Source organism: Corapipo altera, unplaced genomic scaffold (assembly GCF_003945725.1).
Source record: "Corapipo altera isolate COAL_440 unplaced genomic scaffold, ASM394572v1 47, whole genome shotgun sequence".
NCBI classification, from domain to species: Eukaryota; Metazoa; Chordata; class Aves; order Passeriformes; family Pipridae; genus Corapipo; species Corapipo altera.
The window spans coordinates 6,651,952-6,675,340 of NW_020884897.1; the positions used below are offsets into that span (position 1 = coordinate 6,651,952).

At 36.8% G+C, this 23,389-nt stretch overlaps 1 protein-coding gene across 3 annotated transcripts in view; it reads left to right on the plus strand.

Annotated features, from left to right (window-relative positions):
- Positions 1-23,389, plus strand: part of ESYT2 (extended synaptotagmin 2) — a 78,577-nt gene that overhangs the window by 39,821 nt on the left and 15,367 nt on the right. For 2 of the 3 annotated variants that reach the window (XM_027648440.1, XM_027648441.1), the window contains exons 7-13: positions 8,518-8,573; positions 13,435-13,555; positions 14,134-14,310; positions 14,731-14,813; positions 16,075-16,123; positions 16,806-16,895; positions 17,454-17,549. In XM_027648440.1, coding sequence (XP_027504241.1) covers positions 8,518-8,573; positions 13,435-13,555; positions 14,134-14,310; positions 14,731-14,813; positions 16,075-16,123; positions 16,806-16,895; positions 17,454-17,549 — 672 coding nt within the window. Of the gene's footprint in view, positions 1-8,517; positions 8,574-13,434; positions 13,556-14,133; positions 14,311-14,730; positions 14,814-16,074; positions 16,124-16,805; positions 16,896-17,453; positions 17,550-20,297; positions 20,400-23,389 lie in introns of all 3 variants that reach the window. The other variant, XM_027648439.1, reaches the window with a different exon arrangement.

The window sequence follows — 23,389 nt, forward strand, 5'->3', positions numbered from 1 at the left end:
AAGTACACTGGGATGAACCAAATTTGGATTTCCACACATTTCTTTTAAGTGAGTCTAAACATTAGGAGATGTCTGCTTGAGTTTCGTCTGGTTTTTACCCTCTGGCTGAGCAGCGTAGGGCATCTGTTACTGTTCATGTTTATACTACAAACTAAGCATGGCCCTGACAAGGATTGAGTGCTACCTTATGCTGGTTTGCACTAGATAATTGTTAATGTTCTCTCTGATGTTATTTTGCTATTTAGTGCTCTCCTAAACAATTTCCAGACACAGTACAGTGCCCAGTTCCTTGCAGGGACAACCCAATAAACAATTTAAATACAAACATTCTGTTTTAGAGGAGCGGGGGAAGAGTTTAGCTTTGTGGACAGAGGCTTGCTTTTTTCTTTTTTTTTTTTTTCCTTATGGGAACAACCTTTCTTCATGTTCTAGATGTGGTTTGTGTTGTCTCTCAGTTGTTTTGTATTCACTGGGAAGGTGAATACAGTGCACGGTCCTTCTGCAGAAGCTGTTCTGACACCCAGTGTTGGAGCCGTGTCTGGGCCACTTCCTTGGGGTACCTCCCGCAGCTACTCCTGCTTTGGTGCTTTCTGGGGGAGAAGTGGGAAAGCTGGCAGTGGACAGGGAGGGAGGGAGCAGCAGCAGGAATGCTTGTAAGCAGCTCCTGACACTTCTCTGCCTGTCAGCATTGTGCTCTGGCAGCATGTATCCAAACCTTACACTTCTGGTACTCCCAGAGACCTCTCCAGCAGATTTTAGCTCAGCACTGTGCCCAGTCCTTTCTCTCCCTGATGCTCTCTAAGTCTTATGCATCTTCAGAGTGCTTAACTAGGACAACTAGCACCTGAGTTAATAAACTGAAAATATATCAAATGAAACACATCTCACCTGTGGTCAGTTTCTGAACTTTGGGAAGTACTTTGTCCGTAGTAATTTTGTCTTTATTGCTACCCCCATGACACTTTATTAGGGGTTTGGTTGACCTAGTAGGACAAAAAAGAATGGAAAGTAGACTGGAGAATGAGTTTGGACTATTAAAAAGTCAAGCCTCCCCCCCCCAAAGTATTCAGTTACAAAAATATTAAAAGTATTTTTCACCCTCCTTTCATTTAAAAACTAGGCTGGAGGTCAAGGTCCAAGCAAACATAAGGGTGAATGGTTCAAAAGATAATTAAGTTATTCCATAATTTTGACAGTTATATGTGGCTGTTCAGCTTTTTCCAAGCAGACTTCCCTCCCCACTGCAGTGTGTTTTCTTGGTGTTTATTTTTCTAACTCCTGTAGAAAAATGCAAAATAATGCTTATTATAGCAATACCCAAATTCTCTTACTAGAGAGCAAATGGCTACAGCCGAGGAAAGTTTTTCTTAAATATTTTTGTTAGAAGAGAAGAGGAATGAGTTGGCAGCTAGCACTAGATTTTGTTCTCATATTTTCCAGTCTAAAGTAACTGGCAACAATTCCTCTTGCTCTGTATCATCTGTTTGCTGGCCTTAATGACTATATAAGGCAACATGGCCTAAATTAATAGTTCTGAGCATACTTGTTTAATGAGTTTACCACTCTCATTTTTCTGAGTAATGCGTGGGTTTTTATGCTTCAAGAGTTCTTACACTGTATGAAACTTTTTATATACTGTATTTTGTTGTTATTGTGAAAAAGGTACTACAAGTTTCATCAGCTTCATATGTCCAAATATGTAGGAGATTTCAAGGGAAAGAAATATGTGCATTCTAATGTTTGAAGTAGTCTTTTAAATCTCTGAGTGTCAATGCTAGAGAGAAGGTAGCACTGTGTAAGTAGTCAGGATTTGTAAGGTTGTTTACAGCCTTCTCCGTATGTTAACATTATGTATATTTACCAGATATTTGGCTTCTCGAAGCTTCTGTTATCTTTTACTTTTAGACCAAACCAGTACATAGTTACTTTGATTTTTGGTTCAGTTATAGAAGTGTATGTGGTTTATAGTTGTACTGCAAAGTGGTAATTTTCAAAAGCTTGTTCAGTGACAGGCTCAGTATTGAAGGTGTGTCCTAACCCAATCTTTTTCTCTTAAAAAAAAGCACCCTACCCTCCCAACAAAATAAACACATGAAAATACTAATACTATTGTTCTAAAAAGAACAATGGCTGAAAACCAGGATGTCTTCCAGGAAAAGTGGGCAGCTTTTCCAAAGCTCTCATTTTTAGAATCACAGTTTTGCCTTCGCACTTGCTGACTTAAGCACTGCTCTCCCTCTACTCACTTTACAGATTAGTTCTGTCCTGTAGTTTTGATTTATTTTAATATTGGTTTAGTTTCATTTAATTTTGGCTGCCTTTGGAAAATTGGCTGGATGTGAATTTCAAAATTGTACGTATTGATGAATATTAGATTCAAAAGGAGTGCTTGCAGCAAGAATGAGTCCTAGTGAAATGGCTGGAAAAAACACAAAGTTGTTATGTAGAATGCAGAAGAATGCTGTTTGGTTTGCTTTTAGTTGATCAAAAATGCCTTTACAACATATGAGACTATGTGCAAAACTATAACCTTTTAAAGGAGTTTGTGAAACACCTGGATAAATGCTGATGTGCAGGTACTCTTATAATAAGATTTGATAAGAATTAGTCTTGTTGCTTATAAAGCGGGAGTGATTTGCACTGTTACTCAGCATACTTATAATTTGCTATAACTTACATTTTTTCAGTGATTTTAAATTTTCATAGCTTATGGGATGTTGTAAGGGCCATCACAGTTGGTACTTCCACAGTACCATATTCTTTTCTCCCTGTGCCCTTCTATTCAATGTTATTATGTCTCCTAAACTAGTGTTGAAACTTCTGCTCCTGGAGGAAGCTGGGTAAGGGACATAAACTGGCAGGATATTAAACACAACGAGAAGTGTCCAGTTTCCTGTCCTTCAGATGTATTTTAGCATCCTGTGCCGGCTCACTACAGAATCAGGAGATTGCCAAGACTAGTGTGAAGGTGTGAACCGAAATGCAGACTCGTAGAAAGGCAGAAAGTGGGCAGAATTGACTTGAAATGAAGCTGTGAGGAGCTGACACTGGAGAACAGAAGGTGCACTGGGCTTGTGTAAAGTCAGCTGGGATCCCTCTGGTCGCTTCAACTCGAAACTTGTCTGCTCTGTCTCTTACTCCTCTACTATGCATCTTACCTCTCTTATCTCACTTAAATCTTCACAGAGTTACAACTAAAAAGCTTACTCATGTTAAACACAGTTCCTGTGCAGAGATAACGCTGTGTTTTCTATAGCAGTGATGAAAGACTTTCTGTAGTATTGTGTAGTCAGACGTTATTTGAGAGGCTGAGTTTATCATATATTTGGGGAGATATATATGGGGAGATATACTGGATAATGTTACTTATTAAATTATTGCAATAATGTTAGCAGTGAGCACTGTAATGGTAATGAGCTGTGCTCTGTTAACAGGCAAATTGCACCGTGTCTCTGCATGACCATTCACAAGTAACAGAAAAGGGCATGTTAGTCTCCTCCTTGTAATAAATTTCTGAGAAGAATCACAACTTACCCCATGGACTTATATCATTGTACCTTGTACTAGAGCTTAATTTTTTCCTGCAGAAGTCTTATGCTTCCATAACTTGATTAGCAGGAAGTTGTTAATCAGCATTTTAAAATACTCCGTGGCTTCTCTTCTGAGAGTTAGTAGTGCTTATGGCAGCCAAATCAAGCCACAAGGTTGGCAGTGTTAGAAGCTGCCTTTTGTGTGACTGTGAACTTTATTTATGGCCCTGTGTATTGTACATTCCAATACATATTCTTCCTTTTATAAAGGTTTCTAGGGTATTGAGAACACCCAATATGTTCAAAGCTCATCAATTTTTAGCCTTTTCTTATGTGCTACAGGGGTTTATTTTTTTGTTTTATTTTTAAACTCTGCTGCATTTATGTGTTGCATTAGTTCTCAGCACAGAGCTTTGGTAAGACATGAATTTCTTGGTTTTCAGAGAGGAAACATAATTTGTTTTCACTTCTCTGAGCAGAGGAAGAATTGAAAGAGCTTTGAGTAACAAGACACACATTCTCCTGCGTCGGAAAGTGTAACTGGTGTCTGAAATCCCGCTCCAGGCCAGTGAGGTGGCTGGGAAGAGTCTCTGCAAGGCTTAGCACCTCTCTCAGTTGCAATGTGTTGTGGAAAGACACTGCATCATTTCTGGCTTCTGGCAGAATTTCACTTGGTGACAAATCCTGAACACAGTCTTTCCAGTGCCCTTTTTATTCCTGCTGCAGAGAAACCAGCTGGCATTCCCTGAATTTAGCTAAACTAAGAGAATCATGCATTGCTCAAAGTGGTGACAGAGAAGGAAATGATATCGTTTAGCTATTTTTTAAATATGGAAGTTTTTTATATTCAGTGCTTCATAAAAGATTCATCAGTCTTTTGCTTACTCCCTTTTTCTCTGTAGGGCTCTTCAGTTAGTCAGGGTGGTGATGTTGCTTTAACATGCCCTCAGGACCACAGGTCAGGAGGTCATCTTCTTCTCCAGCAAGTCATGGCATGTGAATGCCCAAGATGTAGAACGAAAATTCTTGTTATTTGGTTGGACTGTAGGTAGAAGGGCTCCCTCCTGCATATCAAGCAATTCTGCAGATTTGCCTCTCTTTCTTCTCAGTCTACTATGGATTCATCTGCTGTCACTGCTATTTCTATACTACTGTAGGTTTATTTTTTTGTCTGAGTTATTGTTGCCGTGTGGAAAACTCTTATTTTCTTACATTACAAAAGGTGTATCTTATCATCTGATTATGTTTGAAAGCCAAGTGCAGAATTTAAACAACCTTACTGAAAGGAATGTCGGGGTGATGGCAGGGAGAGATAGAACACTGAAATTAAAAAACAAACAAACAAAACTAGAAAAAAGCATTTGTCACTTATACCTGTAGACTTAAGATTAAACTGTATGTTCCTGCAGGGTGCTTCTGGTGGAACTGGAAAGGAAACTCTGTGGTGGGCAAATGTAACAAATCTTGTCTGCAAGGAGAACTTGCCTTCAAAACCCAAATAGCAAAAGCTTGATTTATGCCAGGAAGGCTCATGTTCCTTCCAAAACATTTAATGGCTTAAGATTTATTTGCAAAGCTTTTCTAATAATCCTGTAAAGTGCTTAGCCTTAGTAATGGTTTTTTTTAATTTCTAAGCTTCAACTTTGGCTGGAAAAGTTTTGTCTTTAACATTTCTGAAATTGGCCTTTGTCTTTGTATTTATTCCTGTAGACGAAGAAAATTTCTGATATTATAGGTACTAATTGCATTTCTTGTCTAAATGGCCACTCTTAGTAGCACTGTTTATTTGTGATTTTATGTAATTATTTTTTATATTCTTCATACTCTGAGGACTGGTGACTGAATGAATAGGTAGACTTGTTTTTGAGAAGATGTATGTAATAATCAAAGTATTGACAATGAAGTTGTACCATAGGGACTGTTTGTGCTTCATGTGCTGTTGCAACCTTTTGAAATGCTTTTTAGTCACATAAGTGGAAAATATTTCAGTTCTCAGTGGCACCTCTTAGGTTGTTCTTCATTTTGTTTTGGATTGTGGCAGTTAATACAGAAACCGCTATGACACGAGTTTCAGTTGAGCGTAGGAGATGTTTCTCAATGCTGAATTTCAGCAGGCATTGTGTTGCTCAATGGATTTATTGGGTTAAGTCTATTTAGGAGGCAGCACAGGACTTTGCTGTGTTAATTGTCATATGCAATACACTAAACAAAACAGGAAAAGAAAAGGAAATGCAGATATTTTCTCATTTCTATGCTGTCTGAAAATATCATTATGTAAAACTGTTAAATATGGGATGCAGGTACAAACACCTTTGGGTAGGGACCACTTTTTGGAGGTATTTATGATGAGCATTTCCCTTATATTTTGTCTAGGAATAATGAAAAAAATAATCATATAATAAACTATGTTCTTTGTCTTAAAACAGTATAAAATTATTTCTCCCAGATCCTTGATAGACTACGTAGATTTTTAAAGTGTCACATAATGTACAGTTATAGCTTGTGATTAGAACAAGAGAATTAGTCTGAAAACTCAAGTTGTGGTTAGTCTTATCAACTACTACCAAGGTACTTGTTTGCTCTATTACTTAAACATCTGTGACTTTGCAGGAGTGAAGAAGTAGTGGAAAACTGAAGTTATTCACACTCAGTTGGACTTTTTGTCCTGGTGCAGTTATCTATTTCTATTTCTTAACTTTTTTTTTTTTTTGGATTTAGGCTGGGGAAGAGATTTGAGAACATATACTAATAATTTGCACAATTAATTTTCAAAGAAGAATGTACTGAAATAATTTTAGTTTTCCGACATATAAATTTTCTCCGTTCTAGCTCACAGTTTGTTATTGTAGAACTGTACAACTAAAGCTTACATACCAGTGTAAAAGAACCCATTTTATAACAAATTGTCTCTAATGGGTTCCTGGATGACAGGACAGAGTGTGCTCTGAGTGAGTTTGCTTGCTTAAAACTGGAAGGAGTGCTTGATACATCTGATAGTTGTACTGCTATTTAGAGGGATCTTGACAAGCTGGAGAAATGTGCCAACAGGAATCTGATGAAGTTCAACAAATGGAAATGCAAAGTCCTGTGCCTAGAAAGCCTGCACCAGGACAGGCTGCCTGGCTGGAAAGCAGCTCTGCAGAAAAAGAGAGGGGATGTTCAGCTGGACAGAAAGGGAAACAGAAGTCAGAAATGTGCACTTGTGGCAAAGAAGGCCAACAGCACCCTGGGCTGCATCAGGAAAAGCATTGCCAGCTCACTGAGGGAGGTTGTGAGGCACATCTGGGGTGCTGAGTCCAGTGTGGGGCTCCCCAGTACAACAGAGATATGGACATCCTGGAGCAAGTCCAGTGAAGGGCCACAAGGATAATGAAGGTACTGGTCATCTCTTGTGACATGATGCTCCAGTCCCTTAATTGTTTTCATGGCTCGTTTTCCAGCATGGACACAGCACTCCAGGTGTGGCCTCAGTGCCGAGCAGAGGGGAAGAGTCACCTCCCTCAGTCTGCTGGCAGTAATTTTTGCAGCCCAGGACAGCATTATCCTTGTTTGTGGCAAGGACATGTTGCTGGCTCATGTAGATTCTTGTACAACGTCCCATGATATGTCTTGCCTTTTTTTTTGAAATATCTGGTTATTACGTCTTACTACCTCTTTCGTTATAACGATTTTTTTCAGCTTAATTGTTTGCTACAGGTAGGCCAGGTAATGTTGTTTATAGGTAACATAGTTGAAATATTTTGCCACCATTACAAAAGTATATTAAGTAACAGTGCTCCTTATATGAGTAAATGTATTGTATTATCTTTAGTGGAAGTATTCACAAAGGAAATCACTAATTAAACTAATTAAACTAGTAATAGACCTTTTGTAGAAGAAAGGTATGTGCTATTTTTTTTAAAAAGACAGTGAATGTAGGGTGATGATTCCTGTCTGTGGAAATATGCAACATATATTATTGTAGAGATCTGTTGTTTTGTTTCATCTTTTAACTGAACACCACAGTTAGTCTCTTAACTGAGGAATCTCAAAATCCTTTTTTCATGCAGCTTAGACTGGGTTATTTAGATTTGGAAACTTGGTGGTAATTGGGTGAGTTTGGATTTGTTTGTTGCTTGTATATTCAGTTAAGTTCTATGCAGTTAATAAGAAACATTCAGTGGGAAGGGAAATAAGGAAACTCGGCTCTGTTGGTTTTGTTATCTAGAATTAGAATATTATAGGATTGAAAAGGACATTTTACATTAGTTGTTGATGCCAGCAGTCCTGCAATAGGTACCTTTATACAGCGTAATATTCTGTAAAGATTTTCAGTGAAGAAAGTGTATCTAATCTAGCAATGTTAATTATTTCTGAGGATTTTTCTCACTTTGATACTTAATCTTGTTGATACCTTTCTTCTTTACTGCCTCAGTGCTGGAATGAATTTGTCTCTTGGTCATTGAAAACAGCCTTGTCTATGTTTGCAAGCTGTTGTCTTGTCCTCCATTCTTTCTGTAGGTCATGTCTTCTAGATCTCTTATTTTCCTGGTCTCACATGAGATTCTTCTTCATTATACTTTTGCAAATTTATGTTGGTGACTGTTCGTCTGTAACAGGTCTATGGCGAATCCAAAAATATTTCTCCAGAAAATAGGACCACATTTCATTATTCTATATTGGTTGTATGGAGTAGATCCCGTGTACATGTGTGTGTTTTGGGGTGAGTGTGTGCATTTATGTGTATGTGTAAGAGTGGATAAGAGGATGGTGAGTTTTTATAACTGTTTTAAAAAATGTGTCTAAGTATTCCTTAGAATGGAAGAGACTTGTTTTGTTTGTTTAAGAAACAAACTGGTTATTAACTCTCTGGAAACTGGTTATTAACTCTCCACAGATCAGAATCTATAGCGATTGGCTTTATTCCCTGACTTTTATGAATTCTAAGTTGCTTTTCTTTTTTTCTTTCTTTTTTTTTTTCCCTCCCACTTTTCTCTGTAATTCACAGCTTTTGGAAATTAACTGGACTGGACTGACCAATCTTCTGGATGTTCCTGGCCTGAAGTGAGTATACCTAGAGCAGTGTTTGTGATAGCTGCATCCTAGTAAACCCCAGAAAATCTGAAGACTATCAATTAAATCATATTTAGGTTAGATGACTCTCAGCAGTTATAATATAGATTTATATGAAATTGCTCAATTTGCAGAAGGTAGTGATTTCACTACAAGTCAAAGTACATCAAAAGCATATCTAATAGGCCTTGTTAACAATACTTTGAAAATACAATTTTTAATCTGCATTTTTAAGTGTTCTCAGCCTTTCTAGACTTCCAGAATTGTGTGAATTTCCTATCTGCCATGGCCTAGGACAGCAGAAAGACCAAGAGCCCTTTTTTTCACACCAGTGGGTTCACAACATCTTGGCTCCTGGCTTTGTATGCCAATGCATCTCTATTTGCTTGTGTAAAGGTAGATAGAAATACCTTAAGACTGTACTCAAACTAAATAAACTTTCTAATCTCTTTAAGTGCCTACTTTTAAAGCTTTCAGTTTATTATGTGAAGATCAAATGGAGTAGCAGAAATATTGACAATATATAGCTGTAAAAAAAATGCTTAGCTTATTTGGAGCTTTTCCTAATACCACATGATAAAACCCCAAAGAAGAAAGCATCAATAGAGGTGAAAACCAAGCTACTTTGAATCATGCAATCCTGATAAAGTTAAATCCATGAATATATTCATAATTATGAAGTTATAATAGATACCCAGGGGCTTTTTAATATGGAGACAATGGCTAAGGAGATAATGGTGGATCTGATACATGCCTGTATTTTGTGACTACCCCTTTAATTAGATCCCATACTCTCAAGAGCTGGCTGACTGCAGAATTATTTTTTATTGTTTAAAAACAGGGTTTGAATTTAGGTATTAAATTAATCCTTTAGAGCTCAATTTTGTGAGTGAAGCAGGTTTTGCTTTACTTAGACACGTGAAGCCATTGCATGGAATCCCAGTTGAACAGTTTCAAATTAGAACTTGCATTAAGTAGGTTAATGGCTGCAAGAATTGCTCATGTTTCAAGCCTGCTTAAGGCTGCCTCTGAGGAAAGAGATTTTCTTCATGAGTGAGAGAAAATGGCTTCCAAAATACAGCTCCTGAGTAACAATTCGCTCTTTTGACATAACAGGGCTAAATTTACATTTAGTACTTAAGCTTACTAAGCTCCTGAGATTCATATCCTGGTGCATATTTGCCTGACTGCAAACACAAAGCCTCAGATGTAAACAAAGTCTCGCTAAATAACTCAAGTTTATGGTTTCCAGAGCAACCAAGCTTGGCCACACATGCACAAACTGGTGCCATCTAGATGTGGTATAGTTTCTATAGTAACTGTAACTGAGGTGACTCATGCTTTCTCTACTCTCTACCTTGCCAAGAGGTTTCTTTAGCACTGTATGTATTTTTCTTATCTGTATAGATAAGTTGAATATTTTGGTATGACAACTTGACATATTGTAGTTGTTATAAACAATGATGAACAAGAGATTGCTGCTGCCACAGGTACCTTTTTAGTGCTGCAGCTGTTGGCTCTACACTGAACTACTAATTCATAATCTGTTTGCAAATGTCTTCTACTAATTGAATTTGTGCATTTGCTGCTGGAAGCTTCCCTGTCAGCTGTTAACAACTTCCATTGCTCTTCCTATATGACTTCCCCAAGGAGAAAGATACAAAAGTGATTCATATTCCATCATTAGTATAGCTTAGAAGTGGAATTAAAATTTCCCTGTGAGGAGGAGCCAGACTGTGAGAATACTCAAGTGCTGTCAGGAGGGGATGTGGGTGATGGGAAGATGTTATGGTTGTTTGAGATACAGTAAAAACACTCTATGCAGTGACAGATGTGCTGTGTCTGCAGTACAAATAAAGGCAGCACAGGAAAAATACATAGTTGCCTATTCTAAGATAAAAATTAGGTAGAGCTAAATATAGAGCAATACAAAAGGGACATAACTGCCAATTATTTTTCTGCAATGAAATTGAGCTTTTGAAGACACAGTCTAATAAACTGTATGAAACATGTCAGACTTCTCTCGTTTTTATGAACTGAAAAAATAATTGTACTTAGAACCAATAACTAGAGTCTTATGATCTTAGGAAACTGTTTATTAATGATGCATCAACATAAGGCTTGAAATTGCTACATCTTTTTCTGTTGCTTGATCAGTGTTTTGTCTCTGTTATCCATAGATCAGACCTCTTATTTTAAGCAACAGAACAATTAAAAGATTGTCATTTTTGCCTTGTATTCATGAAGAATGCTTGTATCTGGGAGCATTCCAATTGGCTAATACTAGATAAGTTTTAAACAGCTTGAAACCATCATGTTGTTTTGGAATTCATTTAATTCATTAGTTAGTTATGATCTTCAGTGTTCTTTTTCAGGTCCATGTTTTTGAAGACAGGATAACTGCGACCTCCTAGGAGTCCAGTTTCTCTGTGTAACACTTAGTGAAAGTTCAATAATGCTGGCTCTTTTTCTCAGGTGTTTTAGTGAAATTCAAGCATTTATGTTGGGATAAAATTACGAGATTGACTTTGGAATCACAGAGTTGGGGTTTGGTCCTAGCATTAAAGGATTGTGACTCCTCCCAGTGACTGGGCTGTGTTGTGCTTCTGGCTGTTTCTTCCTCTTCGTTGAGGAGACTTGCTGTAGCTCTGTTTGAACATTAGTCAATCTCTGAACCTTTTGCTTGTCTAGAGTCCATTTATTTATGCCTGCAGCTAATTTTTTAATGTCTGTGATCTTAACTAAATACTAGAGAAGAGTATGATAACCTTTCTTTCAAGTTGCCTCTCTTGCACTGCTCCTTTGCCTTCTCTGACCTGGGTCAGTTAGTTTTCTCCTTAAGGCACTGAGCATAAAGGCAGAGCTTTCTCTTCTTGCCAGGTAGAGATACTAACAAAAGCAGGAACAAAACAAATTTATCTGATCTTTCCACCGAAGTTTTGAAGTATTTTGAAAAGTATGCTTATTGCTTGTAAAGTTACCATTACCTCAGCCTTTTTTTCCCTTTTAATGTTAAGACTGGTTGAGATGTTTATCTTCAATGTTTATGTCAACTCTAACAAAATAATGACTTCTACTTTCTTGACTCATTTCAGAGAAAGTTTAGCACACATAAATTGAAAACTAGATGTTTAGCAAAATGGAACTGAAAAAGTTTAAAAAGCAGCATTTTAAAATGATGGCTAAAGTAAGCTACTTTTCAGATAACACGATTATCTTCTGGTAGTAGTTGTCTTAAGAATTACTGAAACCATGAATTTCCAGGCTTCATGTAGAATGAAAATCTTTGTAAATATGATTGAATAAGCTCTGCATGGAGGGAAGGGGAATGAAGACTCCTCTTTAGGGCAGATGTGAATTAACTCACAGAAGGGGAGAGGAAATATTTCCTCTGAGCAATATCTTAACCTTATCCACTGTTGCTTTGTTCTAGCCACAGGTCTGCACAGACCTGTCCATTGATCTTGATACAGCCTTGAGCTCCTTCTGTTCCTGTTGTACAGGATACCATTAAAAAGTCAGCCATGTTCTATCAAGTATGATTGTTCACCTGGATTTACAATGGAAGTGGGTAGCCAAGAGGATGCAGGCTGTGCAGGTTGCAAATCTCTGGCATGAAAGATCAGCGTACATTTCCAGTGGGCGAGATTGTATTAAATGGGTTCCTTCTGTTACCCTTCTCTAGCATAACGGTTATTGCTCACCACAAATCTTCCTTCTGAAATGAAAATGTAGTATGTATTTCTCACTGCAGCACTTGTGGTTTTATGTGCTACCTCCTGAGTCAGAGCTACTCCCAGCTGCAGATTCAGTCTTAGGAAAACTTCACAAGGTGCTTACACACAAGTGCTTCATCCAAAAAATGTTCTAAGTTATCAAACATTATCTGCATCTTCATTTCACAAAGACTAAAAAGGGAATTGTGAAGTGTATTTAGGAGGAGTTATCGTTCATCCCTGAAGCAGCTCCACCAGCTTTAGTGAGACTGCACCTTCAGTTCAGAGTATCTCAAGTGTTTTTATCATTTTCTCTCTGAACGTTTGTAGAGACTCCTGAAATCTTCCAGGATACTTGTGTTCCATGGTGGATTGTAGCACTCCAGTTCTGCCTATGGCCCGTGTAGGCACCGTGAAGAAACGGTGCTGTTGGTCTGACAGCGAACTGATTTGTTGTCAGTTCAGACCCAAACTGGGTGAACTCGTAGCTTAGGAAATTGTTCTCTTTTCTGTGTTTGTGGAAGGGTGTGGGGTTGGGTTTTTAAATGATTCATTACCAGTGTGATTACACTGCCACTCCCTTTTCACAGAACAAAACCTGTTTTGCTTCCCTAGGCTACATTTTACTCAGCCACGAGTTTTTTTTTCAGTGTGTCTCTGGTTTAAATGACGGTCCTCCCAGCTCAAAAGGACAATTGGTTTCATAACAATACAGGAATGGGTAGCCAAACTTCCAGGGACAATTAAATCATTATTGAAATTCAAAAGTGAATAAACAGTTACCATCTGCTTGGTTATATGCAATGTAAGCAGGAAAACTTATGCAATAGCCTTTTACCCTGGCTGGTTTTAAAAGCCGGTGGTGAGGGGGGAATTGGGCTGTGACATGGAAATGGGAACTTTTTATTCATTCCTGTGGCTTCTGCTATTTAGTGTCAGCTGCTTCCACCTGGTGGCCATTTGGGCAAGAATCTTTTATTTAAAAAAAAGGTGTTTAAAAAACAGATGTGTTTTCTACCCTCCCAGAAAAGCAAATATTTTCTCCATTTCGGTTTTTAAGTACCAAAAGGATTATATTGGTGTGACATTACATCTTTAATTCTGATGAAGTAACTGAGGATTCTTTTCTCCAACAGTGGCTTATCAGATACAATAATATTGGATATAATATCCAACTACTTGGTCCTTCCAAATAGAATCACAGTCCCCCTTGTCAGTGAAGTGCAGATTGCTCAACTGCGGTTTCCTATACCAAAGGTAAGCATGTTTCTGTTAATACTAATAATTTGGCATTTAGTTTTTTCTGCAGTAGTAACTGTTAAGGACACGTGTGAATTTCTAAATATGGTTACTGCAGTAGTACAAGTTATTGTGAATCCAGTCACTGAAAAGAAGTGATTTAATTTATAAGCAATTTCTGTGGAGTTAATATTTCATAAGGACGACAAGGAAGATATTTTTTTTTTCTGTTTTGCTAGAATCTTAAACTGTGTAGACTAAAAATTATGGTTTATATTATCACTGTAAATTACTGTTAGTGTGCTTCACTTAAAAGTTGTTACTATTTGTTGCTACTCACTTCCAAAAGCATGGTATTTCTTGGTATAACTGCCATGTTTCTGATGGTTGATGACAGTTTTTCTTTCCAGGAATCTCTTGAGTGCTAGGTCAATTGTGTGTTGGGATCATCATTGATATCCCTGTAATTACAGTGTGTCCAAACTAAGTTTCACACTAAGGAAATTGCAATGGAAATTATAAAACATTCATTACATAAATTGTGATGGCATGGAAACTTTCACATTACTACATAGACTCATCTTTTCCTTTTTCAGGGTGTTCTAAGGATACACTTTATTGAAGCTCAGGACCTGGAGGGGAAAGATACTTACCTAAAAGGGATTGTCAAAGGAAAATCAGATCCTTATGGAATCATCCGTGTGGGCAACCAGATTTTCCAAAGCAAGGTCATCAAAGAAAACCTCAATCCAAAATGGAATGAAGTGTATGAGGTATAACCAATAAAAATACAATGTTGTACGTTCTGTAAAGTTGTCCTATAAAGTTTCTTTTGTTACAGAACATACAATGGGAATTTCCTCAAGGAGCTGAAAAAGCCCAGAGTTCTGTAACAAAAAGCAGAAATTCCTTATTGATGTATATACTTTTTTTTTTTTTTTTTTTTTTGTCTAGACTAAGCACCAGTAATTCTGAAAAGCAGTTTAGGCTCTTAGAGCCAACATTAGCAAATCTCATCTGAAAAGCTCTTATACTTGCTGTACTCTTTAAATTGCATTTTTTAAAGCATTTACTTATTGGTCTATGTTATTACACAAAGACACTGCAGTTCACTGTTTTACTGTTACTATGCCATTTGATCAACTTTTTAGTTTAGTTTAACCACTGACAGTGCCATCTCACTGTACTTCCAGGCCTTAGTCTATGAACATCCAGGACAGGAACTAGAGATTGAGCTCTTTGATGAAGACCCAGACAAAGATGACTTCCTGGGAAGGTAAATGTTATGGAGAATATGTTAGTGGGTGTTGAAAAGAGATGAAATATTGTGATGTAGTCTTTTTATTATTTTTATTTTATTGCAGTTGTGGTTTTGCTATATAACTATTTATAAATCAATTATCTTTTCAAAACTATGGTAGCAAGTAGTTCCCTAATTACTTCATGAATATATTTATATTAAAATGTGCTTGTGTGTTTCTATACATATCTATATGTTTATGTGTTTCTGAAAAAAATAAGGTAAGTATTGTGGGTTCCCAGAATTGTGCCCTGGCTGTTTAATGTTTGTCAGCTAACACTAAGTCTTAATTATTTCTTCAGGCAAAGTTCATTCAATTTTATAACTGTGTATATTCTTCATCATCATAACTTTTAAATGACTGTCTCTAGTTTATTTTTCTCTAAGAGCTGATCATAACTATTTGATTAAAGAAAAAAATTTTCTGTAATGCTTTTGCAAACATGAGTCACTCTTAGATTCCACAGGCCACAAATGTTTACCCATAAACATCTCAGGGTTTCAGCCACCTTCTTTCTCCAGTAATTTGTCACCTTTATTTCTTGCAGAGTTTTGGAGCTTCCCATTGTTGCTTTCCATACAGAGTAGAACTCCCTTATCTTTCCAACTCCTTCTCTCTTAACAGGAGCAACCGTACCTACTTCTCTTCTCATTAAAATAAAGACATAGGTACTACAAAGGCTTCTTGTCTTTGCACTTCCCTAATCTTATGCTGAGGTAGTTGGTGAGGGAAGTGACATAATGTATACATCAGTACTAATAAAATAAAAAGCCAGACAAATGCTCATGCACTGGCATGCACTTGTCTGCCCTGTTTAATTTTTAGCAGATTCATTCCCTGGTACATTTTTAGCTTGTGTGAACCAGCACTCTCCCAGACACTGCCAGAGCATGAATTTGGTCACAGAACATGTCCAGGTGCTGTATGCAGAGGGTAGTTTGGACATGGTCTCTATTTTGAGATTTTGGTGATATATATGTGAGCCATGTTGTGTCATTGCTCTTGTAGCTACAAACTGGGCTCTAACGCAGGCGTATTTTCTGTTACCCTGCGCTCATCTTCGTTCAACCGTTTCATTCCTGACTTCTCTTTCTCTTAGGGGCTAAAAGAATAGTATTCTGCTCTTTTGATCTCAGTTGAAGCCTAGATACTCAGCAAGCACGGGGGAAGCTGACTTCTGTATTAGATCTTTTGTTTCTTTGCTAAAACACGACTCTTTTTTCCCCTTTTTTGTAGTTTGATGATAGATTTAATTGAAGTTGAAAAGGAGCGTCTTCTAGATGAGGTAAGTTCAGTAACTTTTGGTTTAAAAAGATCCATATCTTGTATATGTAGTTGTTCTTCCATTATTTTTTCTGAGTATTGTTCCTGTATGTGCAAAAATAACCTTAATGGTATAGAAATAGATCCCCTGATGATCAGTACAGTGGTTTAAGAAATATCTGAACTGGTGACATCTGGAAAATAATGCCATTTTTCGACTGTCTTGGGGTTTTAAGGTTGCTACTATGTAAATGCAAAAAATAGTAACACATATTTGATGAGAGTTTTTTCTTGAAAGAGAGTAGTTAATTACCCAGTTTAACTATTATTAGACTTAGCAGACTAATTTTTGTCCTATATGTAAGAGAAGTTTTTATAGTAACGTTATGCAGGGTTTGTATTCCCAGAACACCTTTATAGAACTTAAAGAATTCTCTTGGTATTTTAAAGATGCTTTTACTATATAACAAAGTTACATAGTTAGGTTTGTCTGGCTGATTTTTTTATGTTATTTCTTGTTATTTGTGTTGTAATATTTTATGTGAATTTTGAACAACGAATCAGATTTTTTTCAGTTTATGCAGACTTCAGCTCTAAGAGATGTCTAGTAGAGCTTAGTGTTTCCCAAATGTCCTGAAGAACCAATTGCAGTCATATATTTGTTTGGTGTCAAAGTATTTCACATTACTTTGCTTGATTTTCAGTGGTTTACTTTGGATGAAGTGTCCAAAGGAAAGTTGCATTTAAAACTGGAGTGGCTCACATTGATGCCAACTGCTGACAATCTAGACAAGGTATTAAAGGAACACATTACTTTCATTCTAATCTTAAACATTGTGGGGTGATTTTACTGTGATTTTTTGTTTGTTAATTACATAAGTAATTTAATTCTCTAGCTGTTGTGCAATCAGATAAACCTGTAACTTTATTCCAAGCTATCTGTCTACAGAAATCTCAAACCATTGATAACTGTCCATGTACTATTGGGACTATAATGTGACATGGGATTTTAAAATGCTTTTGTCATTCTATTTTTTTCTCTTAATCCTGTTGTTTGAGAATAGCAACTAACATTTCATTAGCCCAGGATATAAAGCTGGATATGATTCTATAATCTGTCTAATCTAAAAAAAAATAATTAGGAAATGTGGTGGAAATTTCCATAAAAATGGAAATAAAAAAAAAATCCAATAAAAATCTATATGAGACATGAAAACTTACTTTTTGTGCTTCACAGGGTGAATTTGTGAAAGTTTGTGTTTCATGCGATGTCTTTAAAATATTTTTCAGAAATGAGACAGGAATAGCAGTACTTGATTTTCAGAAAGGCTTACAGTGTGCTTTTGGTTTAGGTGCTAACAAGCATTAGAGCTGACAAAGACCAAGCCAATGATGGGCTTTCATCTGCATTGCTTATCCTCTACTTGGACTCAGCAAGAAATCTGCCCGTAAGTTCCATTCTGCTGGACACCCTTTTGTCATGGATATCTCTTGAGTACTTCCAGCATGTCCTGCTTGGTGGTATGACACACTGCTTTACTAACACACATTATGCCATGGATTCTTTACTTTCTCTCCTTTCAAAACGTGTATTGTAAGGTCCACTATTTTAGTAGGATAGTATTATAGCTATCTATTTATTAAAATATTACTCTTTAATCAGTGTGATTTTTCTTTAAAGAATGCTCCTTTCCTGGACTTGAAAGGCTGCATGTTTTTATTACACAGTGTTTTCTATAAACAGTATGGGATTAGCATGAGGAATTTTAAGGAACTAACTGGGAAAAGACCCACTTCCTTGAGTTCAGGTAAACTTGCTTGCTTTGGCTTAGGGTATTGCTGGAGATTTGAAGGTACTGAAGTCCTCATCATGAAATGAATACTGTGCAGTTGATGTTACAGTGGCAGAACACTTGGAGGAGATTGCTATCAGATTGTTGTTTGGAGAATTGTTTATTTGTTTGTGCAAAACATTAAAAAATAATGGTTCTGTCACTCTATGGATTATCCTATGGGACTGTAAAATAGCTTGTTTTGGAATTTATTTCAGGTTAGTAAAGTACTGTTCCTGGTTGTAACTGATAGCAGTATTAAAGTAAACCCTGCTATAAAGAGATATGTGAAGCTTACCATTGAGTTTTGCTGTTTTTCAGCGTTGCTATTAGAGGAGAAGTTCTGGAAGTGATGACCGAAATACTAACAAGGAAATATAGTTTTCAAGCCTTGGATATTTTTGCATGCATTTTGCAAATTTATCTGCTCAATTTTAAGTTAAAATACTGCATCAGGGTGGTAACAAATCAAACCTTAGTAGCCCAAACAATTTTACATCACTGACTAGTGATTACATGGTTGTTCCAGGGTGTATAGAGCACAGTTTGGAAGTAGTATTTCTAAGCTATCTTAACAGCTAAAAAGACTCATTTGGAATAGATCCCCACATTATCTTTTTAACCTCACTGTACTGAATTCAGGCAAACTCTGTAACTTAGCAGAAAAAGAAAATAATTACTCCAGTAGAGAGGAAGCAGTAGTAGAATAGAATTATGGTGTGCTTAGCATCAGTTTCAGAATAGTGCAGCACCCAGAATGTCTGTCTGCTGTCTCTTTTATGCACTAGATTCAATTGATCCGATATCTGTATCTTCTTGTTCCACTTCTGAATAAACAAATTGAATATATTTCTTAAAATACACTAAAGCCTCTTACTTAAATGATTCAGAGTTCTGTCATCCACAATTTCCAATCTTTGCCATACAATTCTGCTTCTCTATATTAGATTAACTTCCCCAGCAAATACTCAGAGGCTTTGACATAAGTTAATTTTTTACCTTCCTGTTTTAAACAAGCATTCTCTAACATTGTCTCTAAAGTAGACAATCTAAACTCTAGGGCACAGAAAGGGGAAGGTCATTTCACAAAGCTGACCAGTTAGGAAATTTGGAAACAGGATCCCAAATTTCTTATTACTGCATCTGATGTTCTGTCTAGAGAACAAGACTGCCTGGGTGGGTTGAGAATGTTGGTCATAATGTGGGACCTCTTTAACCCTCTTATTCTTTTACTTGCTCTACCAGCCCAGAAAAGCACTTGCTACAAATGACTCCATATTTAACTTCAAGTCATTTCCTTTCCAGTATTATAAAGAATATAATAGAAAGTAACGTAAAACACTTGAAAGTGTTCAAGTTTGATGTACAAGTTTACAACAATAAAATAATATGATACTGTGTTAAATTAAAGTTTTCCAAAATCAGGTACAAAAAGGCTTCACAGTTAGGTGGAGAAAAATACCATGGGAAGGCTTCTTCATGCAGGAGAACTGAAAAGATTCCTGTACATTCTATAAAGACAATTTCATGGAACTGCTACATAAACTGCAGTGAATTATAGTAAATACAGCTTTTTTATGTCCACAGGATTCTAATATGGAACAATATTTACAACTTAAACATGAAAGTCTGCTGGTTTCTCATGTTTTGTTCATATTCAGTGATAAGGGTTATATAGAATAATAACAAAAAATCACTTTCTTAGATTGCTTGTATTTATGGGGAAGAGAAAATTCAAAGAGAATGAAGAAGGGTCAGAAAGAACTGACCCTTATTAATAGTTTGAAAGACTTTTGTGCACAAATTTAATGTTGTAGCTGAAATGTTTTCTAGATGAATAAGCACTTTTAATTACCTTGAAAATTTCTTTAAGTTAATGCTTATCACCATACACTTTAGATCATGCCTTCAGCCTTTTTTTGTTTGAGTTACAGTGCTGAGTTACCCCAACACAGGCATTTCTTTTGCATGGGTGCATCATAGTTGTGAGTTTCTGAGACACCAATATGGTTTATCTGAAAAGGAAATAGAAATGGTGTAGAAGGCTGGTCTCTTTAATTTACTTAGTTGGATCTGCCATATAAATCTGAACTACCAGGAGTGAACTTGGAAAGTGGGTTAATATATTTGAATAATTAATAAAAAAATAAAATTCAAAAAGCATTTCACGTTGCTGTGCTACAGAAAGTCACGTAACAGATGAAACTATTTGTAATGACAAATATTTACTTCTTGTTATCTGCTGTTTTCTCTGGAATCCTTTGACTGTTTTCCTTAACTTTTTTGTGTAGTAAAGCTGCTTATGCATTCATTCTGCCACAATCCCATCACTCTGCTTTCTCCTTCCATTTCCATCTTCCTAAGAGTATCTACGAGGGAAACTTTGGGTGTGGATACTTAAAAGAGAGGAGAGCATCGGGACTAGTCTTTTGTGAAAACACTACCTCACTCTATAGAGCACTATTTGTGAGTTCTCTGGTATTGTTTGTATTGTACCTTTTCTCTGCCAGAGTGTGGATTAGTGCTACTAAAGCCACTCACTCTAGTGGAATGAGAGCATGCAATTTGTTTTCCTGCATGGTTTCAACAAGTGTGCCTTGTTTTTGTGCTATTTTTATTGCATTTTAAAGGCTACTTAAATTTCATTGATCAGCATATCATTGGGTAAGTAATTAACCTTTTATGATAAAAACCCAAGATAAGTTTGTTGTAAAAGCTCTTACATTTAACTTAAGTTCCTGATTCATTGAGAAATAAAATGCATACTGTTCTAGCACACTGTGTGCTGGTGAATTGTTGGCTTCTATTGCAAAGAAATTAAACTAATAAATATTGCAGCCAACATCCCTGTAGTTTCTTTGAAAGGTGATGCACTCAATGTTTGTAAGAACTTGCAACCTCTCCACACTGGTTCAAGTATTGCTTTAAAAATGGGTATAGTTTTTTAATTCCCTTGTAAATTCTATTTCACTCCATGATGCTCCTTGTTTTGCAAATTCCCGAGCTCCTTTTCTTTTTTTCAAATAAGTCTCTAGTCAGGAAAATCCAGGCTAGGGTGAATCACCAAGTAATATTTTTTGCTTGAATTTAATGTTATGAAATTATTACAAACTGATGACCCTCTGAATGCCTTACACTTAAATCTGTAAACACAACCCTGGTATCTTCAAAAAAACTGAGAATCTGTTCAGAGTAAGAACTCTTTTTCCAGAGAGAGGTGGGTATGCCTTTGTAGATTGTGCAGACAAATTTGTTACTGGCTGGCTACATAATCCCTGGTTTAAAAACACCTTTCTCTCTGCTCTGCCTCCCCCACCCTGCACCCCCAAATAGCAACAAAACCCTTTTCTGTGGCCCTTTCCCTTAGTTTCTGTGTAGAAGTTACTTTTAAAGTATCCAAAAAGTTCCATCCAATATCAAATCTTGTTAAAATTTAATGAGTAAGAAATGCAGATCATAAACTATGGTTCAGTCACTTTGGTGTTAAAACCGATAAGTAGTTGCTGTTTCTTTTGGTTTTACAAATACTAGATACATCTTCAAAAATAATTGTTATTAAAATTAAGGGTGTAGCCCTGGGCATCTTTAAACACAAGCTATTATACAAACATTCACACCTAGAAGTTCATTATCTAATTTAACATGTAACATAAGCTACCAGGGGAAGTGTTAAAAATTTAAAAAGGGAGCTCACTTTATGTAGAGAGAGGAAAATCCCAAGTGCTCCCTATTTCTTTTTAGATAGTTTGACAGCTGCAAATCTACATTTGAGACACCAAATTCAGACATATACCCATCTAAATCTGATTTATCTGGAGTTAAGGAGTATGAATAGTGTTCTTAGTATAATTTCTGAAAGTAACACTAGTTTTATGATAGTCAGTTCATAACAATTTTGGTGTCTATATAACAGATAAATTATTTATATTTAAAATTAGCTCTTACAGATCAGTACCTGTCTTCTGGTTGTCAGTTGGGGATGCGTCCGCAGATTTAGAAGCTTCTAAAGCTCTATTTTAATTCCAAGCAACACTTAGTGAGTCAATAGAAGTAATGAGTTGTACTCTAAAGGGCATTGAATTAGGAGCTGGCTTTATAACAAACCAGTTTGTTGTATAATTTATGGGATTGTTATTAGGATTTACTGCAAATGTCACCATCTGTTAGAGAATTCCAGTGTGTCAGTTGTCACTGCAGTTCTTGGATACCCGTCCTCTTTTCCTGCAACTGCAGAGACACTCAGAACCACAGCAAGGCTGTTTTGTCGCCCAAGGCAAGACGTTTCCTTGGCTTTTTATCTTGAGTACTCCCAGTCTCCTCCCTCCCAGCTTTTCAACCACCATCCTCATGGACCTGCAGCTCCTTCCCTTAAAACCTCAAGTCTGGCTTAAACACATTTGCCCCAGCTGATGTCCCTCTTGGCCCATCCTTGCTATGATTCCAGAGGAATTGAAACATATTCGATATCCAGGAGTCATTGGTTGCCTGCCTTTATAATTGATCACAAAGGTTTGGTTTCGAACTTTTAAAATTCTTTGAAATAACAATGTAGGAGGAAAAGGATCTGTGTTGAACATATAGGTGCAAATGTGAAGGAAAAATGTCCAGTAAGTTGAGGGGCAGTTTAAGATTCAAAACTATTTGATGAGTTGCAGATGCCATCTGAGAAAATATAGGACAGTCATTGCATCCTTATAAATGTGGGATGGAAATAGTTGTCTGAAGGAAAGCCCTACAGAAATAGCTTTGTAGGCATGCCATATCATATTGTTATAAAAAACAACACTGCACTATGTGTAGAAAAGAGAAATGTAGCCTGTAAGATGTATGAACTAATCCTCCTGTTCCACTTAGCCATTGCTAAGGCCCTGGTTTTGGCCATAGCAATTTAAGATCTGGAGGACAGCACTGGTGATAATGAAAGCCAGTAAATGTGGCCAGCAGAGGAAGCGAGAACCATGGAACCATAGAATGGTTTGGGTTGGAAGGGACCTTAAAGACCACCTAGTTCTAACCTCCCTTCCATGGGCAGGGACACCTTCCACTAGACCAGGTTGCTCAAAGCCCCATCCAGCCTGGCCTGGAACACTTCCAGGGATGGGGCAGCCACGACTTCTAAAGGAGTGGATGGAAATGATGCAAGACTGCTGCAAACAAAGTTCCCTGAAAGTAGGGAACAGTGTTTAAACTCCAGCAAAGAAGGTACCTGCTAGGCATTTAAAAATTTTCTAATGAAAAATAGTTAAGCATTAGGTTTGATGTGTCCTGGGATAGTGTGCAGTCTCCATCTTTGAAGTTCAATATTGAGTTCCGAATGTGTCAGAGAATTAACCACGGACAATTCCTTAATTTTACTTTAAGAAAAAATGATGTTTAAGAAAAATATCCCACAAAACTAGCCAAATCTTATTTCTGGTTCTCTCCAGTTTAATCAAATTGCATGTTCATTCTGAAAT